Source organism: Pinus tabuliformis, chromosome J, assembly GCF_031772625.1.
Source record: "Pinus tabuliformis cultivar Carrire ecotype Pingquan chromosome J, CPIR1, whole genome shotgun sequence".
Taxonomy (NCBI): Eukaryota; Viridiplantae; Streptophyta; class Pinopsida; order Pinales; family Pinaceae; genus Pinus; species Pinus tabuliformis.
The window spans coordinates 1,083,201,475-1,083,229,228 of NC_142295.1; the positions used below are offsets into that span (position 1 = coordinate 1,083,201,475).

The 27,754-nt window shown below is 36.9% G+C and overlaps 1 protein-coding gene across 1 annotated transcript; it reads left to right on the plus strand.

Moving 5' to 3' along the window:
* Positions 1 to 7,748: 7,748 nt before the first annotated feature.
* Positions 7,749 to 8,372, plus strand: LOC149230747 (uncharacterized). The gene has a single exon (XM_089381405.1). The coding sequence runs from the start codon at positions 7,749 to 7,751 to the stop codon at positions 8,370 to 8,372; it is 624 nt and encodes a 207-aa protein (XP_089237531.1).
* The last annotated feature ends 19,382 nt before the right edge of the window (positions 8,373 to 27,754 follow it).

Below are 27,754 nucleotides of genomic sequence, written 5' to 3' on the forward strand. Positions count from 1 at the left end.
ATGAGTAAACTAATATCTACTTTGCAGAAAAGTAAACTTAAAATAAAATCACATCAATTCATAGTCTGATCCCTCGCCATTAGTCCCGCTATGGCTTTCGGAGGTAATCATCAACAACTTGAGCAATATGATATTTAAACTAACTAACAAAGTAAATGAATAAGACTGAAATCAAAGCATAACTGAAATTGAAAAAATAAAAAAACAAAGTCAGCAGAGAGGTAAATCTTATGTCATTATTTGATGCAAAAACATGTAAAAGAAAACTAATCTACAATCAACCAGTTGAACACACTTGCATGAATTAAAGTTGCATGAATGAAAAATCTAATCTATCAAACTTGAAAGCAATCAAATGACATAATGAAATCAAAAGCAAAATTACAAAATGAAATCTACTCTACCTTACATTCTAATATGCTCCATGACATCTACTTCACTTCTCCTTCCATGTTGAGAACATCAAAGCCTTATTCAAATTCTTCAAAATTACAAAGTACAACAAAGCTCTCCAAAGCTTTCAAAAGCCATCAAGGAAGAACTACAAACTCCAAGCTAAAGAACTAAAATCCAAGCTAAGCTAAAACTCACAAGCTAAAAAAGACTAACAAATGAAGGAGAGAGATCTCCTATTTATACAAAAAGATGAGAAGCCATCTCATTAATCAGAGTCCATGAATCTCTCCCTCTACCTCTAGAGTCCTAATCAAAATAGGAACTGATAAGACACATGTCTTCTTAGAGTTACAATACAATTAGGAGATGTGACACATATCCTCATGATCCCATGATTCTTTCCACTCAAATTCGAATTTGGCCTTAGAGTGCCATATAAGGGTCTTCTAGAAGCCTTCTTTCAACCTACACATGTCAAAAATCTCAACCCATTTGTTAGGTATAAGCATATGCACATTATGTTCTAATTTTTAACCACAAATTCACTTAAAAGGCTTAGAATTAATAAATATTCTAAAAACATAAATGTGGCCCAATGATAATGAAAGTGGGATGAATGTAGTGACATAGTAGTGAAATGGAGGTGATATAATGGACATAATAGTGAAAGTGTAATGGAAATGAATGACATTTTCGAGACTCAACAATCTATTAAGTCATGCATTCAACCACCAATCATTTACTAATCAAAACATGATAAGAGACATAACTAGAATCTGTCATAAAACCATGCTTATAACCAACATATAACAAGAATAATAACAATGATAGAGCAATCATTAAAGCCACATAATAACAATTATAATTACTCATGAAATACAAGAGGAAAAGATCTCTTATTAACATATGCAAAAGTCAACCAAGTTAGGGACTTTCACGTACCACCCAACCATAGATTGGGATGAATCAAATCTTTCTTTTAGCCAATCACCCTCATGCCATATTCCAAGCATGGATGTGGGACTCACAAAAAATCAACCAGGCTTCCTCATGCTTTACCGCATATCTCGCCATTACTGATCGAGGTATTTCTAGGTCTGAATCAAGAACCTACATAATCAGTCTTTACCACAATCCCGCCATTATTGGTCAAGGGATTCTTAAGCCCACACAAACAAACATGCACTACCAAGATTTACCTCAATCCCACCAAAACGGATCAAGGGATCACTAGGCCCTAAACAAGAAGGGATCCCTTCAAATTTCTTCACCAATACCATGAGGAGTTTACCGGTCTCCACCCTCATGCTTTACTGCGTATCCCGCCATTACTAGTCAAAGGATTTCTAGGTCCTTGGGAATTTTCTTGAGACCACCTCACCCAGTTCGAAAACCATCCGATAATTCAAGCTTAACCAAAGAGAAAACCCCATGGCTATTCGGAAATGGAAAGGAAAATATGAAACCATTCTCACACCTGGCAAAGCACGTGCCAATGAAAACAAGAGAACAAAATACACACATGCATGTACCATGCATGCTAAAACTAGCAAGGAAATCATGCATGCAACTCAATACTTGCAAGTAATCTCGCTACAGTTTTCTTTCCTTTGCTTTATTGTCCTTCCTTTTCCTTCCTTTCTCTAATGCTAGAGTGCTCCAAGAATGTTATAAGTGTGAAAAAGTATGAGAGAGAAAATAGAGAGAGAGAGCTCTAAGCTACAATTGACAAAAGGTTAACGAAAAAAAGTTGTGAACTGATCCTCATAAGCCCTTTTATCATTGAGGCCTCTATTTTGTTCAATTTCCTCTCTTTTTCCTTCAATTTTTTTCTCACATGCAACCTATGACCTTTCACCTTCCTTTTCTCCTATTTTCCTTTATTTTCATAAATAAAATGTGAGTTAATGCCTCTTTTCCTTTCCAAAGCATTTTCCAATGCCTTTGTCAATTTCGTTAGCCATAATAATTTGAAATGAACACCCATTATGATGTTTTTCCCAACATTCAGCTTGGGATATGTATCCCATGAACTTGGTCTTATTTTGGCTTTATTAACTTTATTACATGAACTTTTAAGTTGGGTTTGTTACACTAGTTAACCTAGTAAACCTAGTAAACTTTACATGTTCATAAACATAACACATAAACCTTAGGAAACCTAGTAAACTATGGTCAACATAGTAAACCGATTAAACCTAGTAATGTGACATGTTCATCAACTTGATATATCAATCTTATTCACCCATAAACATCTTGGTAAATCATGGTCAAATGTGGTAAACCATATTAACCATGGTCAAACCATATTCAATCATAGACAACCATGTCAATATTAGTCAAACATAGTTAACCAAGGGACCATGTTAATAATGGGTGAACATGTTTTGGCTAACTTGATCATGATGATCATGGTTGGTAATCTTGATGATGTTGACCATGGCGTATCATAATTAAACCATGTTAACTATGTACATAATTATTAAACATAGTTTGACCATTATGACCATGGTTGGTCATCCTGATCATGTTGACTATGGCTTACCATAATCAACGAAGGGACAATCATAGTTGACTTTGTTGAACATGGTTAACAATGGTTTTATTTATCCCATTGTGACTCCGTTGGTGATGCAGTTTTTCCTCCGCCTAGGTCTCAGTACAACACCATGCACTTTTGAAGATTTTATTTTATCTTGGCTCTCCATTGTTGGTTTCGATGATTAGTATGTTTTGTTTGGGTTTAGCCCTACTGTAGGCTCTATTGTGGGTGTGGTGCTATTCACGACTCGTGGAAAATGTGCTATAGTGTTCAGTGGGCACTTTAAGGGGAGCCATTCTTGGAGGCCTTTTTTAAGTGACTGAATAATTCCCTTGGTGGTGTTGGTCTAAGTATCTTGTTTCTCTATTTTCGTAATTTGGATTTTGACTTTTAGTGTTTCTGGAGTGGTGCTTGGGGTGCCCTAAGGTCAAGCTAGGGTGAACAATTGGAATATTAAAAATACTACGGTGGTGTGTGATTTGTCCTGTGGTGGATTCCTGTATTTAGTGGGTCGAAGTGGCGAAGGTTTGGTGCAAATAGATTAATTCCCATTGTGGTTGTAGTTGGAAGCGATTGACAATGCTAGCGAACTTGTAGGCATGCGAGAGGGTGGTGGTTTTGTTGGTGGGTCGACCTTGTAGTGAGGTGTTTGAAATTGGAAACTTATGGGACAATGTTCAGTAGAAATTATGGTGCTAAGGAATGTATTGAAAATGGGTCACTTGAATGGTGTGAGGGCATGCCACTGGCTAGGGTGTTTTAGGCATTGTGGTGGTTCATCTATCTTGGCAACTAGGGCATGGGACAGAAACTGTAGTGTGAGCCAAGCAAGGTTTTCATCGAAGGGATCTTGCATCATTAGCAGGGCCGAGTCCAGAGAGGGGAAAGTCTCCATGGCTAGGGGAAGGTGCATCATTTGGACCAGGAGGTCAATAGGGAGGAGTTGGAGTAGTAAAACATCATCTCCTTAGACCTTGTAGACTTGCCTCCACATTTTGACTTGCTTGAAGCACAAATTCGTCTAGTGACAATAAAAATTAGAACACCTTGCCAGGGATCATCACGATGACCAGAATGGGATCATTGGATTTATGAATGATCTCCAGCATAACGAGTGGCATATGCTAGATCAGTTAGTCACCCTTCATATACGTCAGAAGTGGATCCAAGAGAAGTTGGAAAACTTTACATGAAGTATTTTTCCAACCAAGGGCCGATGGCCCTTATGAACCGACTCTAGGAAATATGGGTACTCAATAATGACTGTGGGATGTGTTTTGATTTTGGAACAATTTTGGCCTACTTTGGGCAATCAATCTTTGGTCCTCTAGTTTTCTCTTGTTAATGTATGTCTTTTTGTCTTTACCCATTGGCCAACAAAATTTGGTAGGAGTGAGGCCATGGGTGTTTTGAGGCTATGCTCCTCATGATGTAAATTTCCTTGAATTAATTGGAATTGTTGACTTACAAAAATAAAAGATGATATTTAGGATAAATATTAAGAATTTTTATCGTATAGGATTAATTGAAGTTGTGATAATAATAATAATTTAATTTTAAAGTTATGACCATGCTAGACACTAAAATGGTGTATGAGACATCTTGTTTATGGGAAAAGAGACCGTTTTTGGAAATGTAATGTGGCTACTAAACAAGATAGAAGTGTGCTACTCTATCACCTTCAATATGTTGCAATAAATTAAACAAGGGAGAAAATTACAACATTCCTCCAAACCTACCAAACTAAATCCAATTATATATATATATATATATATATATATATATATATATATATATATATATATATATATATATATATATATATATATATATATACACACACACACACACACACACACACACGAAATAGTCTTTTTCAATAGAATTTGCTCATAAAAGTTCAAGCAAGAATGTGATTTTTTATCACTTAAAATTCATTTTAGAATGCATAAATAGATTCAACACCTTGAAAAACCCCTAGTGCACTCGAATTCTATATATTAAACTACTTAAAGTCAAGTTTTTAAATATCTTTGCCGGATTTTTCGTTAAAATTAACAAAAAAAAATGTCGTGAAAAAAGACCATTTCATCTATAAGTTAGACTACGCATGTAGAAAGAGTTTTCAAAATATTTCATAATAAAGATTTTAAAATTTTCAACTATGTTATATCATAATTCAAAGTTTTGGAGTTCTTTTGCTGAAATCAACGAAACAATTTTTATTTAAATTGTGTTTTAAAAGAATAGATAGATTCAATGCCTTAAAAACACTTTGTTGAGAGTTCCAACTAAAATTTGTGATCAAGACAAATATTTTAAATAAATTTGACCAAGAAAAAAACTTTGAAACATAGAAAAATTAACCTATAGCATTTCGAATATATATATATATATATATATATATATATATATATATATATATATATATATAGATATTTTGTTTTTAAATATATAAAATACATATTTTAAAAATCGATTAAAAATGGGTCATATCAATAAAAAGTTTAATATTTTTTATAAAATATAAAATTTGAAAAATATAGATGTATATTTTATTTTATTTTATTTTAAACAATATAAACGTTGTCTAAACATGTTATGTTTTGGACTTTTCCATTGGAATCCGGAGAAAGTTTTTTTTTGGTTTTATTTTTTGTTATTTAAAATAAGGTTTTTGACTAGATATATATGGAATCGGTACTCTAAAAATTCCATAGAGCACTGAGATTGTGGTGAGTTTACAACTCGAACTTATGATTCTAAGAAATCCCTACGGAATAATGAACAAATTAAATGAAAAATATGCCAAAAAAACTTTCCAAATAAACTATAACAATAATATATCATATAAATAATATATTATATTTGTTCTAATTTATTATATAATTAATATAGATAAATATGTCAAAACTTGTATCATTAATATTATCCATTATCATGCATCTATGCATTTATTAGATAAACATGGTTTAAATTTTAAAACTCTGCAAAGATGAATATGGACAAAATCTTAAAACATTCACAAATGATCAAATTTGACTCCGCTAAAATATAAATTTTCAATATAATTTAAATGTTATATCTGTAAAAGTAAAAGATATATTAAAATATAATTTTATATCATTAATATGATTTATAAGAAATTAGAGTTTTTAATTAGTATTGGGCCAAATAAGTTTTGGTTAAAATTATGATTTCTGTCTTATTGCAAATTTATTTGAAATGTATTTTTTAATTGTAGGTATGGTTTTAACATTTTGAAAAAGATTGTATAGAGTTTATAAATTTCAACAAATTCATATAAAATTCTAATAAAATTTTATTCAATAATTTAGTAAAAATTTAAAAAAATATTTTTTTTTTGAAAAATTAGAAAAAAAAAAAAAATATATATATATATAGACTAGAAAACTTATAACACCTTATTATATAATTAATGTCATCCATTATTTTGAAAAAATTCGTGAGCACTTTTTTTTTAACCTCTATTATCTTAGAAATCCAAGTATTTTCTTTTTTAATCAAATTATAAAATTAATATTTTGCATTATTTTTTAATCAAATTATATAATTAATATCACGCATTATTTTTAAAATCCAGGTATAACATATGCATTTTACACTTAAATTTTTTACCCATCTAAATCATTTCACACATGATCAAACTAGACTCAATAATTTATCGTTTGACCAAAATAATTTATTGTTTGACGAAATAGTTGCAATTCCAATCGAGAATTCTAGTAAATTGAAGCAATATGAACTTTTACAGATAAATATGAACATGGACAAAATCTTAAAACACTCGCAAAAGATCAAATTTGACCAGATTCTGTTTAAGATGTGAATTTTTATTATAATTTAAATATTATATATTTTAAAAGTAAAATGTATATTAATATATAAATTTATAATTAAAACCGATCGAGAATTTTAGTAAATTGAAGCAATATGAACTTTTACAAATAAATATGAACATGGACAAAATCTTAAAACACTTGCAAAAGATCAAATTTGACCGGACTCCGTTTAAGATGTAAATTTTTATTATAATTTAAATATTATATATTTTAAAAATAAAATGTATATTAATATATAAATTTTTAATTAAAATAAGCCAAAAAAATATTTTTGTTAAAATTATGATCTTTGTTTTATTGTAAATTTATTTGAAATGTTTTTTTCATTGGAAATATGGTTTTAGCATTCTAAAAGATTATAAATCCCAACAAATTCATATAAAGTTTTGGTAATTTATTCATCAATTTGGTAAAAGCTTACCTATTACAATAAATTCATATAAAATTTTATTTCAACATTACAGAAATTATATAATTAATGTCATCCATTAATTGGCATGAAAACACTCCTTGCCCTTTTTTTAACATCCATTATCTTAAAAATTCAAAGCTTTTTCTTTTTTAACCAAATTATATAAGTAATGTCATCCATTATTTTAAAAATCCAGGTATACCATATGCATTTTACAGAAATATTTGACCCGATCTGTCATTGCAATATTTGACTCGATCTGTCATTGCAATATTTGACTCGATCTGTCATTGCACAAATGATCAAACTAGACTCAATAATTTATGGTTGACCAAATCTTTTCCATTCCCATTCAAAAACTCCAATATAAATTCAAGCAATATGAAGTTTTACGGAGCGACTGAACTCTTTTACAGAGGGACACTCACTACGCGTTACCCCTTAAGCTTCTGCATAGCCCATTTGTTCACTGCGCGTTACCCCTTAAGCTTCTGCATAGCCCATTTGTTCCTTTGCATCTTTGAAAATTAGTTAAATGGATAAGCTTGAGAATGCACCAGTGGCAACTCGAGGTCTATTGCCACCTCCTGTCGATCCATTGCGCCACACGCTGGTTCTAGACATGGACGGCACCCTTTTGGCGGGGCGCAGTGAAATGGTACCCCAAGATGAAGGGTCCGAGTATTTTGAAGTGACGCGAAAGCAGGATGGTATAGAAAAAAAGACATACGTTTATACCAGGCCTGGACTCCAACCTTTTCTGACAGAAATGTCAGATCTATATGAAGTCGTTGTGTTCACATTAAGCAGTAAAAAAAGAGCAGACCGCTTTCTGGACGAGATCGATCCAGATCGTCAGCTCATCAAGTTCAGGCTGTACAGAGATTCAGCGAAACATGGAGTTAAAGATCTATCTTGGCTGGGAAGGGATCTGCGGAAGGTAATCATCATTGACGACAAGCCGAGTTCATACCAGTTGCAGCAGAGCAACGTGATCCCAATCAAACTATTCGACGGTCTGAAATCGGACACGGAGCTCACACAGCTCATCCCCCTCCTCCGGAGTCTCAGCGAAGAGGAGGACGTTCGCCCAAAGCTTTGTCAGAAATTCCAGGTTCATGATCCGCGTGTGAGTGATGTAGTAAATGCTCAAAATTGAAATTGTTAAGAGCAATGTGCAGCCCACGTTGAAATGTGATGATGATTTCTACTTCCATATCCGATTTTAGTAATGGCAAATTTTGGTTTCGTTTCGAATTAATAGAATTTGAACCTGTGTTTTTTGTAGTGGGTGACTTGTTGTTGGTCAAGCTGCCTCTTATTTTAGGTTATCATAGAGCTCACAGTTTGTGTTATTTTTGGTGGGCACTATTTTCAAATGGACATCAAGCCTATGTGTGTTGCTTTTGTTATCTACTGGTAAGCCCAATGGCTAGGGTGTCAATTGATCATTTACCCTAATTGGTAGCTTCTCACTGTGGTGCTCTATTAGTGTAAACATGCTAAGCCACAGTGACAACTGCTAAGCCTTCCACCTCACAAGCTCAAAACCTAGAACCAATTTAAGATCAAATATGCATCATCTGTCACGATCTTATAATAAGTTATGGCCAGATTTAACATGGCTACTACCTTTCTTCAAGTGAAATTAATATCAAACAAAGCTATCAAAAAAGCTGCAAGGAGTAGTAGTAATGGAAAAATGGGTAAAAATAATCATATAGATTTCATCCAACCAAATAAAGGATATGAAATACTTACCCTCCATTTTTTTGTGTCCCTCTCCTATTGGTATTTCTCAATATATAATACTTACCCTCCATAATACTAAGTTGATGTACACATATTATCTACTTATTTCCATGTCTCACATATGAGGATGATGTATTCTTGTTTTGTTGAAAGAGAAACTTCGTTTGCAAAACCAAGGCCAATGAATAAAACTATAGTCTTCTTTTTTATTGGATCATATTTCACAAGCTTGCCAAGGGGTTTTGCTTCTAAAAGATCCAGAAAGGATCTATCATATTTAAACTTGGTGCTTGCATCTAAGTCATATACACTTCCATCGCTAGCCTCTATAATTGCATCAAATAACCTATAAAACCCCACATGTAGCCTTTGTTGTATTTTATGAAAACAAAAGCAAACAATGTTATATTCATTCAAATATTTGTGTAAGTGTCAAAGGTGAAAAGACATAAAACAGTTTCAATTGAACAAACCTGATCTAAATTCCATCAACTTCTGAAGCTAAAAGAAATATTTGATCATCATTAACTTTAAGTAGACCCCATAGAATAATCGATGTCTTATGAATACAAAATACATGAAGTTTCTTTCTCACAATAAAAAATACCCATTTAAACCCCAATTTGATATGCATCTTCATAAGTTTCTTAGCTAAAATTTGTATATACAAAATTAAAATGGAAAAAATTACTCATAATAAAAACCATTTTCAAGGGAATATTCGCCAAACTATAGGCTCAAAAAGATTAGAAATCCTCCTCCCCTTTCTTACATTACTCAAGTTGTTTGGGCTCAATTAACACCAAAACTCTGGGATGAGACGTCACCATTGCCTTATAAATTGTAGGTTCATCTGCCACATTTTTCACCTTTATTTTCACAATCATAGACCCTTGCAATTGTGAGACCATAATTGAAGGATAGTTGAGTTCATGTATCTTAAGTTGGTCTGTGTAGAAATATGGTGATAAAATTGCAACTGCTCAAGAAATTTAATCTAAATCAAGAGACACAATCCTACTCTACTTATCTGCGGAAATTGATTCACAATTTAGAACAACATTTAGAAACATGCATCAATCACATACACAAGTACACATATTTATCTAGGTGAAACCAACTAGTAAAAACCCCTTAATCTTGCTTGAATTAATTAGATGAACATAGAATGTATTACAATTTCTTGCTCACTTTGAGCTTAACTCGAAAGTGCATAATCGTTCTCTCTGCCCAATGAGAAGCTCTGACTGACTTAGTCAATTTTTCCCCCACCTGAGCTCTTATTTCCTTGTGAAAAATCTAAGGAAATTAGCCCCTATTATTTAGGAATTTCCTCCAAAATTATTGCGCAATTACCAAGGATTGATCATTGATTGCATGCAACACCTGTACACTCAAAACTAGTCGACAATTGATGTTACACTACCTTGGAATCTCCACCACAACTGAGCAATTTGAATTCCTTGCATACGTGAGCTATTTTTGGTTAATTTATCAGTTAACTGGATGATCAGTGAGTTAGACTGTTGTCCACTACACAACTGACCTCCAACTAGTTCTATCAATAGTTAGAACTAGTTTAAGTGAATACAACTAGAAATAACTGAACTGGATTGCTACAAATTAGAAATCACACATTCATAACTAAAATCCAATCCCTCTAACTCAAATTTACTCAGCTAACTAAGTGACAAGAGCTATGTCACCTCAGTTAACTACCTCCAAGTTGTCTACTGATGTGGAAATTTTGAATTTACTCAATTTAACTAAGTCTAAATTAAATTGAGCCTTTCTTGCTACACTTCTCAACACTCTCTCTTAGCAAGAAAGGGGTTTTCAACCACCCCTATCTACACCTGTGGAATTCAAATTTCCCTCTTGAAAAAGCCTTTGTTAAGATGTCAACATCTTATTCCTCTATCGGAATGTATTGTAGCAACATTATCCTCCTCTACACATAATCTCGTAAGTGATGATACCAAATATCTATTTGCTTGGATCAATAATGAAATACCATATTCAAAGAGATCTTAATGAAACTCTTATTATCACAATAGATCACAGTTGGATCCATCTCTTGACCAAACAACAACACAAGTGTCTTTCTCATCTAGATTGCCTCACATGTTTCTTGACTTGCAACCATGTATTCAACTTTTGTTGAGCTGAGTGCCACAGATCCTGCTTCCTGTTGTACGAGGAAATTACTGTAGACCCAACACTGAAAATTATACCTAATGTACTCTTTCGGTTGGATGGACTCCTTGCCCAATCTACATCTGTGAAGCCATAAAACTTCACTTCCTATGTTTGTTTGTACCATAATTAATACCGAGTAGTGCCTATGAGGTATCGTAAAACATGCTTAGTTCCTTCTAATACAATTTTGTCAACTTAACCATAGCTTGGCTCATTTGGTTGACTACATAGCACACATCTGTCGTGTATTCACAACATACATTAGTGAACCCACTAGTTGATTTATTTTCCAACCTTGGGACCACTTTCCAAACACTGTTCTTCATGATGGATTCGTATTATTCCACCATTGCATCAACCCAAACTAGTTGCTCAACTGATTCCTCAAAATAGTATTTCTTAGTATTTACAAGCTCAATCATCTGATCTGAAATGGAGCAGATTAGTAATGTTGTGCTAATTCCCCATTCAAAATAAAACCCAAGATTCTTATCATTTTCTTATCAAGTGCTTAAGGATTCACCATTTTTGCTTAATTAACTGATTCCCATGAGAGTTTCTTAAGTAAATGTTATAAACAATTTAACATAAAACATATGTTGAACAACAACAAAATAACAACAAAAGACATCAAAATACAACACAGAACATATACATTTGATGAGGAGTTCACCCCTATGTTGTAGATGTTACAACAACCCCTCCAAAAATCTGGAAACCCTAAAATTTTCAGAGCCCCTGTATTGTGCGAGGCTGCCAACGTCGCTAGGATCTGCTCTAAGAGTTCAACAATCTCAAAGAACCCCAGAAAAGTCTAATTTTTTAGCTAAGTAAAGCTAAGTCACCGGTTCCTTCCTAAAGTCGGCCAGTCACAGTTTCAGAATACGACTAAAGTTAAACCTTGCGATCGCTACGACTAATGTGACCTGTGCGACTCACTAGTAGCTTAGGTCATGAGGTTGCATCTTCCTCTCTTGGTCATCGACGCAACCATGCAACCCTTGTGACCTCGCGACTGGATGGTCACAAGGTCACACATGCCTCACTCACCCATGAATGCGACCATGAAACCCTTGTGACCTCACGACTACCTGGTCACAAGGTCACATAGGTCGCAGGGTCGCAGATCAGACCCATGCGACCTCACACGCGAGACCAAATTTATATAAGGGAAGGTTGGCCAGTGTCATTATAACTACTCCTTTGGTCACATGGAAGGCAAGGAAGCTCTGCGATTTGGGTACGCGCACGTTTTTCTCCAAGTAATCGTTCGTCTTCCTAGTAATCATGATTTTCTCCGAGGTGTCTCTGTCTGCATCCCCGACCTTCTGCATCCCATGCCCGGGGGGTTCTAGCCCATGTTACTTGAATTTTCCACCTCATTTCCGAAAAACAATTGCCCTGGCCACTTCCACTATTCCTGAACCTAGAACTCGGCCATTTTTTGACCCTAACTTCTCAGTCTTCACCAGTCAGCCTAAGCCTACTTTCTTAGAAGAATCCTAGACCTCCTAAAGCCACAAATTTTCCTTCTTGATCCTCTTAAAACCTAAGTCGTGTGGCTGAGACCATGATATCACTTTTCCCACGACTTCGCGACTTTTGACTTCGCCCCGATGCGACCTTGTGACTTGCGACCCTACGACTGCCATCGACTTGCGAATTGCAACCATACATTCCCCAACAACCTAACCTGTGACTTTGTGACCCTTGCGATCTACGACATATACAACAAGTTGCTTAGTTGCATTTCTATCCTTGCGACCTGCCTCACCTACGACTGTCCTACCACCTACTGAAACTCCTTTTATTTTGCAGCTTTACTTAATTTTCATGTGGTCTGTTGATGAGCCCCATAAATGGGTAATTATATGGGCTCATTTGGCCTCCTCACTCATCTTAATCCACCATTATCATTAGTTTATTGCATGTTTTTTATTATATTTATGCTAATAGAGTGAATTGGGTTAGTCATTATGCCATGAAGTCTAATGTGTGCTTTATGCAGATTTTTGGTCAATTTTGAGACAAAGTCAAAGGTTTAATGAGCATTTGACAACCAATATTCAAGGAAAACAAGGGAAAGAATTTGTAGGAGGGTGTCCCCCTCATTTATGACCCCCTACCTCAAATCCCCCTTCATAAAGCTTGGAGCACAAGCAACCACATCAATGCATCAAAGGGGCAGCCGAGCAAGTGAAGAAGAATTGTTGTCTATCTCTAGTCTTGGGAGCCAAGCCTCCTTGATTTGAGGAGAGCTGTTGGAGGCTCCAGTTGTATAAATAGAAGGGCTTAGGTGCTCAGTATTTTAGTTTTTTGTTAGTCAAATTTTCTCACTTTTGTTGCAGTTCTTGGTCAACTCATTTTCGAGCTTACTTTTGTGAACAGTTTTATGCAATGTGACTATTATTTTGATAACGGAGATGAAATATTTTATGAGATAACACTGATTTCTTTGAGAGGGTTGAAGCTCTTGGGTTAGGGCCCAACCCAAGCTGCCCAACACCTCTTGCTTTGTACTTATATGTTCTTTCTTCAGTTCATGAATTAATTTCTGTTAGATAGATTCATTTTCCCTTGATTAGAATAGGTTTCTTTTGTTGGTTTACATAGTTGTTTCCATTTCAGTTGCTGAAGTAGGTTAAATAGTGGTAAGATAAAGATATAAAAAGGCCATCAACAGAGCCTGACCTCCTTTCCTCCTTTGGGGATCATGAATTGAGGTCGAGATCTGCTTGCTGCCACTAAAAACACAGTTTTGCTTTCCCCATGCAATTTCTAGTGTTATAGTTGATTCAGAGGTTAATGTCTTGCTTCAGATCCATTTTTCCATGCTCATTTATGTTGCTGCAATAAGTCTCTTTACATGCTTTCTTGTTCATATATCACTGTTCAACATTTTAATCTTCTAGGTCAGAATTTAGGTTTAAAATGAGATAATTCTGTTTTTGGTACAACTAGCTCTTTCCTTGCTCAGTTTTAGTATTTAGAAGTGCAGCTCTCTTACAACAAACCTCTACTCATAATACATCAATAAAGCAGCCATCAGCACCTCGTTTCTCACAGGTTTCACAAGTCATTTACCGCCCTTCACGAATCTGCCCTAATTTCTTCATTTTCGTCATAAGATTTCCTCTTGCCTCTTGAACAAATCCAACAATCATTTTCTTTCCTAATCACCCTTGATAAGCTTCAGACATCTTAACGCCTCCCTCTAATATTCAACTACCCTTTCCCACCATTTTTCCACCTTTAAAACCTCTAAAAACCGCTCTCGGCATCATCCTGTAGGTCCTCTTGTAGATCCCCTGCAGCCTCCTGTAGAATTTCCTGAAAGTGACTTTTTGAAGTCTGATTGCAGAGGAAGTCTCTAGAAGGTTACCAAGGCTTCTTAGGACTCCTCCACACCTTCCTACACCTTTCCAAACCCCAAGGCCACCTTCCTTCACCACCGAATCTCTGTCACAACCATAAACAGATAAATTACAAGCATAACAATTTCACATAAAAACACTCAAAAACCCAAAAAGACGTTTTTTTTCTCATTTCCTTCCAGAAGTATCTTGAATAGATGTAATTTACTTTCTCAGTAGTTAATGGCACTTATTTCATTATTTTTCATTTCTTTTTCTGCAAGAGTAGGATTAGTTGGAAGAATAAGGGTTTGTGTTACACTCCAGTCTTCTTTCTCTTTCTGCAAGTAGAATAGCCTCTTTAGAGTTAGATTTCTTTCATCACAAATAAAATATTCTTTTGAGAATTCATAGAAGTTGGCTTAAGCTCCTAGTCATCTTGCACCAACTGACCAAGTGACAGCCTGTAGTAAGAGCTAGTACTTGTGCATACAACACCGTCACTTCCAAGTTTGTTACGAACTACCGAGTTGACAAAAGTAAAGTAGGAAGCCCCGGGAGTTGTAGCATTCTTGCTGCAATGCTGGTGCTCACCACTTTTTGGCACCATTGCCGAGGAAGCGTCAGAGTATTTTGTGATTACTGCTTTTCTTCTATTTTCTACTGCAACATTCTGCTAAGTAGTTTATTTCAGCAAAAGTAGAGTAGTTGTTTCTTTCAATTCGTGCATTTCCCTACTTTCACTTCAATTCTGCAACTTCCATTCCAACAAAAGTAGATTAGTCATTTCCTTGCTTTCATTTCAATTCTGCAACTTCCATTCCAGCAAAAGTAGATTAGTCATTTCCTTGCTTTTATTTCAATTTTGCAACTTCCGTTCCAGCAAAAGTAGATTAAGGAATTTAGACTTCTGTGATCCATAACATTGTTTAGATAATCTTCGGCAAAATCACATAACCAATCTTTTGTCGACGCGTTTCGAACCAACCAGTGTGGTTCATCGTCAGGACAAGTTGAAGAACCAATCTGGCCTAGCTTGCTTAAATAGAGGTGCAGAGACTCCAGGGTTAAAATTACCAACGGCTAATTTTGACCAATGACCCTAGTCAAATTAGTTAAATTAATATTTACCTATTTTATTATAGTTTTTTGTAACTTTTTTTATAAAGGCGTTAATTAAAAATATAAATAATAAATAAGTCTAATATTAATTAATTAATAAGAGAGTTCTAAGTAGTACCCTATCTAATAATCTAACGGTTATATCGCATTTATTTATTTCTACAAAGTAATAAACCCTAATAGGTATGGTAAGAATGGTAATAAATTTTTAGAATATATTATTTCTATCTATTATTTACATATAAAGGTTTATTCCAAAATTAATTTTAATAAGTTATATATGCTTATTAAATGATATATAATTCCAAATAAATTGTTAACTCTTAATTCTACCTAGAATTTTGCTCCTTATGGTAAAATTCAAATTAGGGTTATTAAAGACCAAACCAATATATCGTAAATATCTATAAGACCCCATGGTTAAATACTTAATATTTTAAGTTTAAATATACTCACACTAATACTATTAATAAAATACCTTACCCATAAACCTACCTTAATAATCCATATTTAATTTTGATGATAAATCTTTAATATTATGATATTAAATATTAATACTATTAATCTATCGTAATGATATTAAATATTAATACTATGATGATAATACTATCATAATATACCCATAAACATACCTTAATAATCCATATTTAATTTAATATTATGATATTAAATACTATTAATATATCTTATTGATATTAAATATTAATACTATGATGATAATACTATTAATCTAACATAATATACCCATAAACCCACTTTAAAGATCTCTAATTAAGTTTGATGATAAATATTTCAATAAAATTAATTACTCGACATAAGCTAAAGGCCAACTCAATTCTAGGAAAATAATAGAATACTAATGAAATAAGGAAAATCAGAATTTAATCAAAAGACCGCCCAAAAGAATGAAAAACAGGTTAAGGCTAATTCACCAGGAAGCCCGAAAGAGTAAAATACACCAAAATAATAGGATAAACATGCCAAAAGAGAAACAAGGAGGACAGAAACCTAGAGACAAAACACAAAGGAGAATGAGGAGGCTAGGAAGACAGGGCTGGGACCCAGCAACGGCTAATCTTCCAGCCATCATCCCTATTAAGATTGCTCGGCCTTTTCTCAATCTCCAGGGCCTCTCTAAATTTGCGATGGTGAAACTGCGGAATCTTGGCAATGACTTGAGCCTCCTCTATGCAAACATGATGCATAGTCTTCCCTGCATGCTCAGCCAGGGCCGAGGACTTGGTCCTACCATGTCTTAAGTCAGCCGAATGCTCGCTGATCCGCTGATTGATAGAACGACCAGTTTCACCAATATAGGGGGTCCCACAGGAACAAGGAATGATATAGACACCCTTCATGCTCTTAGGGTCAACCGGGTCTTTTACAGACCTGAGGGAGCCACGGATAGTATTGAGAGGTCTAAAAGTTGCGGATACATCATACCTCCTTAGAATCCTCGCAATCCTATCTGTGGTCCCTTGGATGTACGGAAGGTTCACACCTAGAACATGATCCTTAGGAACCTTTCGGGTTGAAGGCTCCTTCCTGGCCTTGAGGAAGGCTTTTTGACCGAGGTGCCTCTTGTAACCATTCTTCTCAAAGACATCAAGGAGGTGAGCCTTCTCAGTTTCCAGGCTCTCCTTATCTGAAATTCTCACAGCACGGGTGGCAAGAGTGCTAAGAACTCCTAACTTCTGAGCGGGGAAATGATGTGACGAGGCATGCAAGTATTGCTCAGTATGCGTCTCCTTTCTAAACACCTGATGAGAAAAGGAACCATCCGCCTTCTTCGAGATGAGGACATCCAAGAACGGAAGACAACCATTCTCTTCCTTCTCCATCGTGAATTTAATGGAGGCGGATTGGTTATTGAGGTGACAAAAGAAACGATCCAGCTCATCAGGGCCGTGAGACCAGACAATACCAGTATCATCGACGAATCTTTTCCAAAGCTTTGGTAAGAGACGAGAGGAGGCCAGAGCCTTAGACTCAAAATCCTCCATGAAGAGATTAGCGACCACAGGGGACAAGGGGGAGCCCATGGCAACCCCACAAGTCTGCTCATAGAATTCTCCTTCGAAGCTGAAAAAGGTAGAGGTCAGGCAAAGCTCAACCAACTTAGCCGTATCAGGGTCGGTCAGCTTATTAATAACCGCCATGGCCTCATTGATAGGAATGCAAGTATAAAGAGAGACCACGTCAAAACTAACCAAAATGTCCTCGAGCTCAAGATTAACCCTCTTAAGATCCTCGATAAAAGAAGCTGAGTCTTTGACAAAGGACTCAGTTTGCCCAACCAAGGGTCTTAACTTAGCGGCGAGGAATTTGGCCAAGAGGTAAGTCGAACCACCGATGGTGTTGACAATGGGTCTCAGGGGGACCCCATCCTTATGAATTTTAGGAAGACCATAAATTCTAGGAGTGATGGGGTTTCCCTCAATAAGTTTCTGGGCTAGAGGAATCGTGGAATTGCATGACTTGATCGCAAGAGCGACCGCCCTGGAAACCTTCTTGAGGGGATTCTTTGAAAGCTTCTTATAACTACCACTATTACAAAGATGGTCCAGCATCTTATCCCTGTAATCTTTTCTGTCCAAGATAACAGCAGCCCCACCCTTATCAGCTTTTAAGACCACGACATCATGATTCTGGTTCAAGCTCTTAAGAGCTTCAAACTCCGCCTTGCTGATATTGCTCCGGGGAGGCTTAGCCTTCCTCAGGGTGACGGCACAATCTTGCCTAATCGTGTCTTTAATCTTATCAGGAAGGTTCTTGATGCCATACTCAATATCGCAGATGATGTCTTCAACAGGGATTTTTCGAGGCGCTAGGGCAAAATTAAGACCCTTCCCTAAGAGATCAAAAACCGCGGGAGGAAAGGAAGAGCTTGACAAATTCACCACCTGATTGCCTCGAGAGAGGGATCTTGAGGATCTCATAATACCAGCCTTACAATTAAAGGGATCAACCCCCTTTAATACTTTAGAATGACGACCATTATTATCATTATGATTATCGAAAACACTGTTACTTTTAACTAGATCATCTATATTATTATCATTATAATTGTTACCTTTATATAAACTATCTATATAATTATCACTACAATTGTTATTACTAATACTAGACCGACCCATATTATTATCACACACCTTAATACGTTCACTCTTAGAATTACCCGTATGATTATCGATATCATAGCTATTTTTATATAGATCATGTATAATATTATCATTACATTTATTATCTTTATATAAACCCTCAATATAATCCTCATTACAATTTTTATTACCACTAATCGGCGGACCCATATTATTATTACCACTAACCTTAACACGCTCATCCTTGGAATTACGGATATGATAAACGATATCATTATTATGTTTATATAGAGCATGTTTACCATTATCATTACGGTCGTTATCTATATGAAAACCCTCTATATAATCCTTATTACAATTTTCATTACTAATATTAAGCGGACCCATCTTATTATAACCAATCTTAATACGTTTATCAATGGAATTATGGATGGCGGTGTTACTGTCGTATAAAACGTTTAAATCAATATACTTACAATGGTTAAAGCTCGAATCTAGAGGAAACGAATGACGATCCGAGTTAGCCGAACCGGAAGCGCTCTTGCCCAAAACCGGGTCTTCAAAACCAGCAACACTACCCACAGTCTTTTCTGCTATCGACACACTGCCCTGGAGATACGAACTTTCTTGGAAATGCGTACTTGAACCCAAAGTCTCCAATTCAACCTCGGCCGGAACCTTACCTATCTCAGAATAGCCAGATCCAATCACGGAACTCGGCTCTTCACCGCGCAGACCCATAACCGATGACAAACCGCCAGAGAAGCCAACCGAAACCAAACTACTAGACTGCTGCGGATGGAGATACGAACCTGCTACACGGTTGAACGGGCAACCAGCTTCATCGCTCGAAGCCAGGCAACTGCTCCCAATACCGTTTCCTTTCACCGAATCCGAACCAGAGGCTGGAGATCTCAGACCACCAGAGGCAGAACTGCTTGAAACCCAAGCCCTCAGGGAGGAGACCTGGCTAACGGAGACCCGACTACCAGAACCCTGACCATCGACAAGAACTGATTCAGGAAATGAGCAGCGCGAAAGACGATTAAACTTCGAGGACTGCCTGAGCTTAAGGAGCTCTTCCAATCTCAGGGACTTAAGGGCCGAACAAGCATCGATCCTGGACCAGAGACAGGCAGGAAAAATACACGCCAGCTCCAAATGAAGCGACAGAAGAAGCCTGGATCGACGATCCAGATCCCTCCTAACCCTACTAATTTCAGATCTCACCAACCCTAGGCTGGCCTTCAGAAACACATTATGATTTTTAGGGACATTAAGACTATGCTTAATCCGGGCAAAGCTAGGAACAACCGAGGAGTCTCTGCAACGTTTCAGAAATACCAGATCAGATTTCAACTTAGTAACCTGCATGCGTGACCGCTCGAATAGATGAACCTTCTTAGCAGCGGCTTCTCCGTGCAGGGAAATAATTAAGGAATTTAGACTTCTGTGATCCATAACATTGTTTAGATAATCTTCGGCAAAATCACATAACCAATCTTTTGTCGACGCGTTTCGAACCAACCAGTGTGGTTCATCGTCAGGACAAGTTGAAGAACCAATCTGGCCTAGCTTGCTTAAATAGAGGTGCAGAGACTCCAGGGTTAAAATTACCAACGGCTAATTTTGACCAATGACCCTAGTCAAATTAGTTAAATTAATATTTACCTATTTTATTATAGTTTTTTGTAACTTTTTTTATAAAGGCGTTAATTAAAAATATAAATAATAAATAAGTCTAATATTAATTAATTAATAAGAGAGTTCTAAGTAGTACCCTATCTAATAATCTAACGGTTATATCGCATTTATTTATTTCTACAAAGTAATAAACCCTAATAGGTATGGTAAGAATGGTAATAAATTTTTAGAATATATTATTTCTATCTATTATTTACATATAAAGGTTTATTCCAAAATTAATTTTAATAAGTTATATATGCTTATTAAATGATATATAATTCCAAATAAATTGTTAACTCTTAATTCTACCTAGAATTTTGCTCCTTATGGTAAAATTCAAATTAGGGTTATTAAAGACCAAACCAATATATCGTAAATATCTATAAGACCCCATGGTTAAATACTTAATATTTTAAGTTTAAATATACTCACACTAATACTATTAATAAAATACCTTACCCATAAACCTACCTTAATAATCCATATTTAATTTTGATGATAAATCTTTAATATTATGATATTAAATATTAATACTATTAATCTATCGTAATGATATTAAATATTAATACTATGATGATAATACTATCATAATATACCCATAAACATACCTTAATAATCCATATTTAATTTAATATTACGATATTAAATACTATTAATATATCTTATTGATATTAAATATTAATACTATGATGATAATACTATTAATCTAACATAATATACCCATAAACCCACTTTAAAGATCTCTAATTAAGTTTGATGATAAATATTTCAATAAAATTAATTACTCGACATAAGCTAAAGGCCAACTCAATTCTAGGAAAATAATAGAATACTAATGAAATAAGGAAAATCAGAATTTAATCAAAAGACCGCCCAAAAGAATGAAAAACAGGTTAAGGCTAATTCACCAGGAAGCCCGAAAGAGTAAAATACACCAATTTCCTTGCTTTCATTTCAATTCTGCAATTTCCATTTCAGCAAAGTAAATTAGTCATTTCCTTACTTTCAGTTCTGCATTTCATTTGCTTTCCTTTTGAGTTCTGCAATTTCATTTCAACAATTTCATTTCAGTTAGTTGCATTATATTGGCCTCGTGCTGCCAGCACGCTTTTTACTTGGATACTCATGTTGATCCCTAAAAGGAAAGTTTTCCCAAAGAGGACAAGAAGCTTTGTGATCTAGAGGCTTCCAGAATGACAAGCTGAAGGTTGTTTGTTGAGGATGTGGTCGAATTTCCAAATATTTCTCTTTGATATTATCCCTATGAGCTACCTCCTTGAGATTAGGTCCTTCCCCTATCTTTGGAGAGATCCTAACTCCCTCTCTCTTCCTATTTATTCATCCTCTCCCATTCCCAAATGGTTGGTCTCTGATTATTTGCACCCTTATGCTGAGATAGTGCCCACATGCTACTCATTTGGCTTGGAGAAGGAGTGCCTGGAGAGATTGAGCTTGGAATTCGACATTCACTCAAGGAGGGCTTATTGACATCAAGGCTTGGTTGTGTGCTTCCTCTTTTATTCATTAATATATACAACTGCTGATCCACTTTCCATAAATTCTTGTGTTAATGAATCATTTATCTTAACACCCCTTGATATTTTAAGTGGATTACTTTTGATTATGCTTGTTGCACTTTTATGATTTATCGTGTTTTTATATCTTGTGAAGGTATTCAAATGCTTTGAGCAGTATAGTTAAACCCGAGGGGAAAGTGATCAAGATCTTCAACAAGGAAGTACATCATAGCATCATAATGAGTTAGATCTCCTTCTTCTTCTCTCATTTCGATTATAATTTAGGAAAGTGTATTGTAGATTGTCTCGTAGGTTGCTAGTCCCACTCATTGGGCTATAGGGATCGTCTCTGTTTGCAAAGAGGATTTACCTAGACAATAATGAAAGCACTTGAATTTCGACATGTCCTTATTCTTTCATCCATGACAAGATTATGATTTGGAATGGGACGCCTTTCCCTTCCTTTTCTTTTCCTAAAACGCTAAGGTACAATTTTACTCATCATCAGTCTTTGATGAGGATCTGTCTCTGGTGTTCCTCCAAATCTCTTCCTATGCCAAATCCAACCATATTCGTTCCCAATCTGGCAGCTTCTCCCTCTCATTGGCAGAGTCATGATAACTATGCCAACTCTTGGGGAGTCCTAGAAGAGCTAGGCTCACCATATCATCCTCGGCAACAATAATCCCAACACTTCCAAGCTCATTTCAACAATGAGTGAACTTGGTCAAGTATTTATAAATTGAGTCACTCTTCTCCATCTTGATCTTTCTGAGTTTGTCTTTCAATGCCAACTTCCTATGGTCACTACTATTCTGAAACAGGGTTGTCAATGTCTTCCACAATTATTATGGAGTTTCTTTGCCATGGAGACTCGAGACAATATGATCTTGATCTCCCTCAAGGATAATCTGCCTCACCTTTGCCACACACATTTTCCATTCAGCCAGATCTTGAGCATCCAATGCTGGAGGCTTAGGAATATCTTGATCAATGAATTTGTTGAGGCCATTGTCTTCCAACACTGCTTCCATCTTGTCCTTCCATGCTATGTAATTCGAGCTACCTTCCAAGGCATACTCAAGTCGCAACCAGTAAAAATACATATTGTTGGTTTGAAGTATGAATTGCAAATTCGATTTTCACCTGCACAACAAACTTGAAATGTCCTCTTCTATATTGTCTTCAGTTCTGATACCATGTATATTTTTCTGTAGATTCAACAGCTCATGCAATGTACTAAAACAAAAGACAGGAATATACTCTAATCTTTGTTACACATTAATTTGTCACTGTCCCTGTTACCCCTTCTCCCGCACATTGGAGGACTTATTCCGGGACCTGTGAGAAGTGACATAACCTGAAAACACTTGCATGGTATCCCCTTGAGTATGTACTTCATATGACTTGAAGACACCTTCTGCAAAATACCCATAAAAATAGCCCTTTTTCCATTGGCGCGGTTCCACTGTGTATCACTCGCGCCAATGGGGGAAATCCTCCAAAGAGAGCGCGCCCGCTGGCGCTCTGTCTCAGGGTTGTACTCGCGCCAGTCCAGTTGGGTAAAGTTTTTAACAAACAAACTTACGAAGGTTCTTCCTAACCTATTCATGAATTGATTCCATCATGAGTTAGTTCAGTTGGGCTTCGGATCTCCATAGAAGGGAAGTAGTTCTCCACCTCTCATGGAAGCTTCTTAGTGATAAAGCCAATCCCATGAATCTTGTGGATGACCCTAACTCCTTCTCCTCTATCTATAAAAGCTTGTCCTTTTTCTTTTGACAAGTTAGAGTCTCCAAGTTCCAAATTCTAAGTCTCAAAGTCTGAGAATTGCCAAGTTCATGCTACAAGGAGCCTTATTCATTCTCATGAGGCTAAATCTTAAGTGAGGAGATTCTTATCCAAGTGACCAAGGAGAGAGACACTTGTTCCCCATTCCCAACAAGCTTTGCAAGGCATGTGTTGCTGATCACCCAGCCAAAGGAGGATTTGACGTCAGAGCTATGGTTGTATTCTTCTTTGTTGTTTATCAATAATAGACGACTATCATTATGGTTCCACTCTTATTGTCTTTGTAATGATGATTGAGTTATATCCTTTCTGACTGATATACAGTTGCATCTATTGGATTTTGTGCTTGTGTTTGTGTCGTTCTTTGCATGTGCAGGTGTCCATTCATGAGGATCGTGGGGATTGTGACCAGCCGGAGCAAAGGAACGGGAGCGACGACTCTTCTACAAGTACTAGCATTGGAATCCAGGTAGGCCCTCATCATCGGTCTTTGATTTGCAATTAGGAACCTGCGTGTTAGCGTTGTTTGATTGTTGCTAGTCCCCATTTGGGCTAGTAGGGATTGCCTCTGTCCGTAGAGGGGATTTACCTCCACAACAATTTGGCGACTCCGCTGGGGAGCTAGTCTTTCTTTTTGGTTGTTTCTTGGTTTCTCCTGCTTGGTTAGCCTTCTGGGTTGAATCCTTGTGTTGCTTCTTGCCCCTTGGTGTACCTGGGTACTGTTGACTTAGCTTTGGCTCATTTGTTTTCTATTTTTCCATAGAAAACTCGGTTGGTTCTCTTTTATAGTGTTACAGTCGTGCCAGTTGGCTCCTATTGCTCATTGACAACCCACGCCAATCCCCGAATGGCGCTCTTTTTGGCTTGACAGTCGCGCCAAGCCTGGAAACTTTTGAAGTTTGCTTGGATGTGAGTCCTTTGAGCTTGGTTTTTGTTCTAGGTACCTTTTTTAGACTACTTGAGTGTGTTGGAGTGTGATTTGACTAGCTTTGATCTTTACCCTTTGGGTGTTTGCTTTTTTTTGTCGATTTCACATTTCTAGCCCTAGGGAATCTAGTGGCTTTGTGTGTCGAGCCTTCCTTAGGTGTTTTGATCTCCTAGTGGTCCAGTCGATTCTTTGATTACTCCTTTGCACTTGTCTGGTGGTTGTAAATCATTTTTTTGCATTATTTGGGTGACTTGCTTTGTCTTCACTTGAATTCTGTTTCATCTCACTTTGAGCCTAGATTACACGGCTCATTGGTGTCTTTGGGATCTTTCTTGTTCTTTGGATTTTTGATTTGTGATTCAGGGAACTGAATGTGCTTGTATTGAATAGAATGTGTTTGTCGTCGTTTCTCAATGTTTGTTTAATGCACTTTTCCATCAACAAAAAGGAAAAAACCTCTTTTGCTTTGTATTAGTTAATGAGAATTAGAACTTTTCATTTTGATTAGTGATTAATGATCTCGAAGAAAAGTTTGTTAATTTCCATTAGTTTCATTAGGGAAGTTCTTTTTTGTGTTGTGATCATTTCGTTTGTGTGAAATCCCTCAAACCCTCTCGTAACTAGCATTCATCGAATGAAATGACATATTTTGGCATATAGTTTGCATTTAGGGAATTTTGAGAGATTACATACAGTAAGGCCTGAAAACTGAAACCTAATACAAGATCAACTTTAAAATGAACTGAATGAATCTAACAACACATTAGAACATAACACACACTGTTTAGAGGTCTAGGCTAGATACGTGCTCCGACATCATTAAACCTAGTCACTTTTGTTTCACTCAAGGTTGGGTGATTCCTCCTTCCGTTACTCAATAGTGATCTAGCACGGATTTGAGCTCCCACGTACCGTCGAGTATATGGGGAGACCCCACTAGGTTATCATCCTTTATCCATAGAAAGCCGTGTCTGCCGCCTTACAAGCCATAATGCACCGAATATAGCATTCGGGAAGATTGATTGCCGTACGGAAAGTCCTTGGTTTTCATATGATTGCCAAGGTGTATATGCAGTTTTATGGATTGTCTGGTAAACCCTTTGCCTACTTCTCCAGATTAGTCACTTTTGATCCTTTTTGGACTCCCTAAAAGAAAAGGCTCATCCGAGCACTTGTCACTTCAAGCTCACTAAACATTCGAAGGCGACTAGAGTCATCTTTTTGTCCTTTTCTCGACTCTTAAAAAATGAAAAGGTCAAGTTATGTCCTTGCGTCTTAAAATTTATTCAGCCACAATTCACATTTACCCGGTTAGATCTTGCTTGCGTTAGTATGAGTAAGGTTCTTTCTCATTTTTGATGGCAACTTTTCCGGAGTTTACCAACCCAGGGATCCCCTCTGATGGGAATCCTGGTCATTTCCCTCCTTTTGGAAATGTTGGTGCTCCTTACATGGCAACGTTGTCCCTTCCTGGGTTAACCGTTGGGTTGCCTGTTTGGTTGTTCTCAACCTCTTTGGTCCCTACCGTCTCAACTACTAGTAAATCAGTTCCTCCACCAGAAAAACATCATGTTGATTCTAAGGTGGACCTCTCCCCTTCTTCGCCTGTTTCTGCGTCCTCATCTTCTGCTTCACCTGGTGAAAGTCTGGATTCAAGTAACCAGGTGGCTAAGAAGAAGAAGAAGATGAAGAAGAAGAAGTCTCCTAAGTGAGAGGTTAAAAGTACAACTCTAGTCGAGCCACCTTCTTCTCCTCCGCAGAAGGTCAAATTTCCTTGTAGATTGTGCAAGGATGACCACCTTCTTCGTGATTGTCCTGGCATTCCCAGGATCCTTGAAGTATGGTCTCGCGATCTAGCTCGTCCCTCATCATCCTCTAAAGCTCATGGCGATGCCACCCTATCAACTTACAACATTCAGAAGAAAGGGAAGATTTGAATTCCCTGTAGACTATGTGAAGGCAATCATCCCCTTCACCTTTGTCCGCTCATGGATAAAGCTTACGCTGTTTTGGAAAGTCTTACAGCTTCTTCACCCCAACTTCCTGTTGGTTATCAGAAGCTCTCTTTTGACCCCCTCCCTGTGGACCAAGAGATCGATTTAGATTCTTCTCTTGTCTATCATCCTCCTTCCGAACCTGGTTGTGCCAAGCCTACTCCAGACCAACCATTGGTCGGAGAGAGTATCGACTTGGGTTCACAACCTGTTGATTACTTTGTTCCGTAGGAGCATCATGATTCTACTGCTCATGTTCTTCTCGTCTCGTCAGATTCTCCTGAGTCTCAGAACAACCCTCCTATCCTCACTGATCAAGAGGGTCCTTCTTCGTCTCCTGTAGTGCAGGGGGGCAATCATACGATTCCCCCCACCAAGTAGTTTGGCCATCTCCTTCGATTGGAGTCACCTGACTGCTTTCCGCCTTCCATCCCATGTGCCTCTCTAGATTACAGTACTTTCCTATGATAAGGCAGTACCTGGCACTGTTTTGGATGAAGGTGCGTCTGTTAGTCTCATGCCCTTCCCTACTTGGCAAGCATTGGGCTCCCCACAGCTTGTGCCAGTCGCACAGAATCTGTTGGCATTTGATGGAGGAACCAGTCAACTGTTAGGGATCCTCCCGAAGTTTCCTGTTACTTTGGGAGGCAAAACTGTTTATATAGACGTACTGGTTACCCAAGGTGCTCCAGATTTCAGTCTTCGCCTTGGCTGTGACTATGTTTATGCCATGGGGGCCCTTGTCTCTTCACTTTTCCATGTGGTTTGTTTTCCACACGACGGAAGAATCATGACTATAGATCAATTATCGTTCTTTAGTCCCCCGGTGCCTCCTGCGCAGCTGCCATCCCCTCCTGTTTTTTATCCACCAGTTGTGTCTGCCCCACCGCAGGTCAACTACGTGGCTACTTATCCCGTGCCCGTATCCAGTCATGATGTCGTCGTGCATGATGTCCTGGGGGCATTGGGCCCTGACTTCCAAGATGTTGACCTTCCACCGAGAGTGACACCCTTGGAAGCAACGACTTCCTGTTCATTATGATGAAGTTCATTCCGAGGATAGTTTTGATCTTGTGACGACCTCGTTAAAAAACAAAA